The sequence below is a fragment of the Charadrius vociferus genome, unplaced genomic scaffold (assembly GCF_000708025.1).
Source record: "Charadrius vociferus isolate BGI_N301 unplaced genomic scaffold, ASM70802v2 scaffold179, whole genome shotgun sequence".
NCBI lineage: Eukaryota > Metazoa > Chordata > Aves > Charadriiformes > Charadriidae > Charadrius > Charadrius vociferus.
This window is the reverse complement of record NW_009650072.1, coordinates 1,142,928-1,146,451: the sequence shown is the minus strand read 5'-3', so window position 1 is coordinate 1,146,451 and position 3,524 is coordinate 1,142,928. Positions and strand designations below refer to the sequence as shown.

Below are 3,524 nucleotides of genomic sequence, written 5' to 3'. Positions count from 1 at the left end.
CCTGATAATCATTTGAATGATTTCCCATGTAAAAGGGGGGAAAAATAAAAAATCACGCCGTTGAAAGTGCAGGGGGAATAAAAGCCTTTCAGAGTTAGGCTGAAGTGGGATTTTCCAATGGAAAAACTGCTTCAATGCAAACTTTGTCTGGCCGGAGCGGCTGACGGGCGAGGCGAGCGCGGGGAGCCAGCCTTGCACCAGCGGCCGGCTCAGCGCTGCCGGTCCTTCCCTGCAGCATCCCAGGGACATGTCCGGGCGTCTCACCCCAGGCGTGCTGTGGGCTGGGGGGAGGCATTGCCTGGGGGAGGTAGCAGAGAGGGGTCTCTCGCTCTGTGTTAATGCTGTGCCTCTGTCCCCAGGTGCAGAGGATGTGTGCGGCGAGGCGGATGCTGCTGCTGCTGCTGGCTTTCCTGGCCTACGCGTTGGATTCGGCTGCGGCGTACGGCACGGCGGAGACCCTCTGCGGTGGGGAGCTGGTGGATACGCTGCAGTTCGTCTGCGGGGACAGGGGCTTCTACTTCAGTAAGTGCCAATCGGCCGCCAGCGGCGGGCAGGATGCTGCCCCCATCCCGTGTCTTGCTTCGGTGGAGCTGGGCTGGGAGGGAAAGGAGGGGTTTCCCAGCCTGGTGCTTTTTGTGATTGCCTTGTACATGGCGGTGGGCCAGGAGAGGAGCGAGAAAAGCGACATGCTCGGGGTGACGTGCACCCACCTCGCACTGGTTTTGGGGACTGTCTAGTCCCGTGGGGAAACTGGGTCCTGCATTTGATGCTTGGGAACGTTGAATATCGCTGGGGAGCCACGGGCGATTGGCTCACAAGCGATGTGGGCAAGTCGTTAAACTAACGAGGATGCCTGCAGCCAGTTCTCTGCTGATCTTGCACCCTGGCTTATTTTTAAACCTTGCTGCCCAAAGTGCTGCATCCTGAGAGCTGGCAGGGAGCTGAGCGCTCCCCCTTTCTGGTCAGGCTTTGCTTGGGCATAGTTAGCAGCTTCTAGGCTGCTCCCAAAATATGCTTCATGCTCTCCTGGCTACCGGCTGGTGAATCTGTCACTGAAAAGGGATGTCTTACCCTTTTGCAGTGCAGCTAGTGCAAAAAAAAATGCAGCGTTGCTATTGTCCATGGAATGCAGGTGGCCTCAGGACAGTTGGCAGGACAGTTGGCTGGAGTGGGCTTTCCACCAGGATGCTTTGGGCATTTGGACTGTTGGTGTTGGCAGTCCAACGGCTTAGCTGGTAAACAGGGAGAAGGAGGAGTAAACCAGTAGTGATGGGTGCTCAGTAATCTATGGGTGAAGATGCCTCAAGTGTGACGCCTCGTTCTGGTGTTTCGGTGCCTTTCTGTGCTTGGGAGAGGGAAGGCCCTGTGTCTTGCTGCCCACTGAGGACTGAACCACAGAGGACTACAGGAAAGAAGCAAAGCCAAACAGGGGGGAAGAGGATGGAGATACCAGCTGCACGTGGTATTCGGCAGTCTTGCCTCTGCCTTGGGAAAAGGAATTAAAAAGTCCCTTTCAAGTAACAGGGTGTTTTTTGGAGTAGTGGAGTCGAGAGCCAGCCTCCCTCTTGTCCCAGTCTGCCTGTGCAGTGAACGGGGTGCTGCAAAGTTAGGAGATGACCCTGGATGTCCCTTCCCAGCCTGGATGCTCAGCTAGACTTGTCCGATGCTGCCTGCTGAGGTTGGGCAGGGAGAGGCGGAGGGATCCCACATCCAGCAGCAGCCAGTGTTCGGGCTGTGTAATTTTGGGCAGGTGGTTAGGCTGCAGGTGGCTTTGCAGCTACCTGGGGGTGATCGCCCTTCCCCATTCCAGCTGAGCAGCGGGATGTTTTCACAGCTCCCTCCTGAGGTGTTGCGGGCAGGCAGTGCTTTTGGGGATGCCCTGGCTGCTCTTCCTTCCTCTCTCTGAGCCCTTCCTCTTCTCATCTCCCCTTCCACCTTTCCTCCACCAACGAGCCCCACGCCGGAGCTCGGCCGAGGTGGCGGGTTCGGGGCTGGCCTTACTGGTGCAGCGAGGAGGCAAGCTCCTCTCACGCTCTCACACCTCTTCCTCTCCCTCTATATATAGAGGAGCATCCGTCTCCCTCCCGTGGTTTCTTTTCCCTCCTCCCCCTCTATGGGGATGAAAGGGAATGGGGCTTTTGTTTTACGGACAAACTGACCTCCTTTCACCTCAAATAACCCAGCTGCCCAGGCCAAAATAAAAACACTTTTGAAGGCAGACAAATCGCTTGGTGCCAAGTGGCCAGCCTGGTGCTTGCAAGGGGATTCTTGCTTTTTTTCTTTTTTTTTTTTTGTCCTCTCCTATACCCCCTTGTTCTTTTTGAATATTTCTGGAGCACCCAGGTGCTGGGGGTAAAGCAAAGTCCCCCCAGTCCCATATTTTAACCCCTTCGGCATCTGGCCAGCCTGTTCCATGCTGGGCTGAAGACAAAGCGGTGATGGCTCTACTTGATGAAGGGTTTGGGCATCCCCAACTCACCTCGTTTTTTCCCTCTACCTCCATCAGTTGGCTTCATCTTCACTCCTAAACCCTCATGGAGATACTGCTGTCTGATAGGGCACGGTTATGTTGCATGATTGCGGGTTTAGATCTTAAAACTGGGCCTGGGTTTGTCATGAGCACTTCTCAGCATGGGATGTGCGACCAGATGAGCAGCCTGCGCTAGCGCAGTCGTTCATATGGGAGGTAAATGAGTTGGGCAGCCTTGTCCCACAGGTGCAGGTGGGCCCTGCTTGCTGAACAGATCTTGTTGCAAGCATCTGACTGGTAATTTTGGGAAAAAAAAAAAAAGGTATGAAAATCCATTATTGGTTTTCTCCTTCAGCGGTGATTTAAGTACTTAACGCTTTGCATTCTTACAAGGGAGCACTTGGCCAGCGTAACTAGCTCTGAAATACAGTGCTGTTTGCATCCATGCAAGCAGATGTGGTGTGCCGATGGCGCTTCATCCCCCCAGCATCTGGTGATGGGGAAATATGCAACCTAGACTGAGAAGAGTGCACCCTCTGATAACTGGGATGCCCATCTGTCCACTGGCATGGTGAGCGAGTCCCAGCCCCCAGGTACCCTTGGAGGCATGGTGGCCAGCAGGTGCTTGGGGCTGAGGATGTTGAAGCTGCCTTCAAAAGCTGAGGCTGCAAGAGCTGCACCAACCGTGGCAGGAGGCAGCAGCGCCGGGGGTTACCCGGCCACGGGATGCAGGGTGGGCACGGCGATGTGCATAGCCATGCCAGCCCCGCGCCGCATCCTGGGAATGCTTGGACAAGCTGCAGCTGCGGCCACGCACGCTTTGCTCTCTGCCCTCTGCCGTGATTTTTCTCCTCCGTGACTTTTAAGGCTTTTGGGGCCGGCTCGCAGGTGCCGACAAGGTGACGGCAATCCGCCGTGGCTCTGCCGCGGCGTTGGGACCCTCTCTCCCTGCTCCCCGGCACCCACATCGGGGACGGTGGAGGGATGCTGAGCGCAGCCCCGAGTGAAAAAAGCGGGGCAGGTCGAGAGGACGCCGCAGGCGAGAAAATGATAA

At 56.1% G+C, this 3,524-nt stretch overlaps 1 protein-coding gene across 1 annotated transcript in view; it reads left to right on the top strand.

The window, feature by feature from the left end:
* Positions 1-368: 368 nt before the first annotated feature.
* IGF2 (insulin-like growth factor 2) overlaps positions 369-3,524 on the top strand; it is a 9,016-nt gene continuing 5,860 nt past the window's right edge. Inside the window, exon 1 of the mRNA XM_009892031.1 lies at positions 369-522. Coding sequence (XP_009890333.1) covers positions 369-522 — 154 coding nt within the window. The remainder of the gene's footprint in view (positions 523-3,524) is intronic.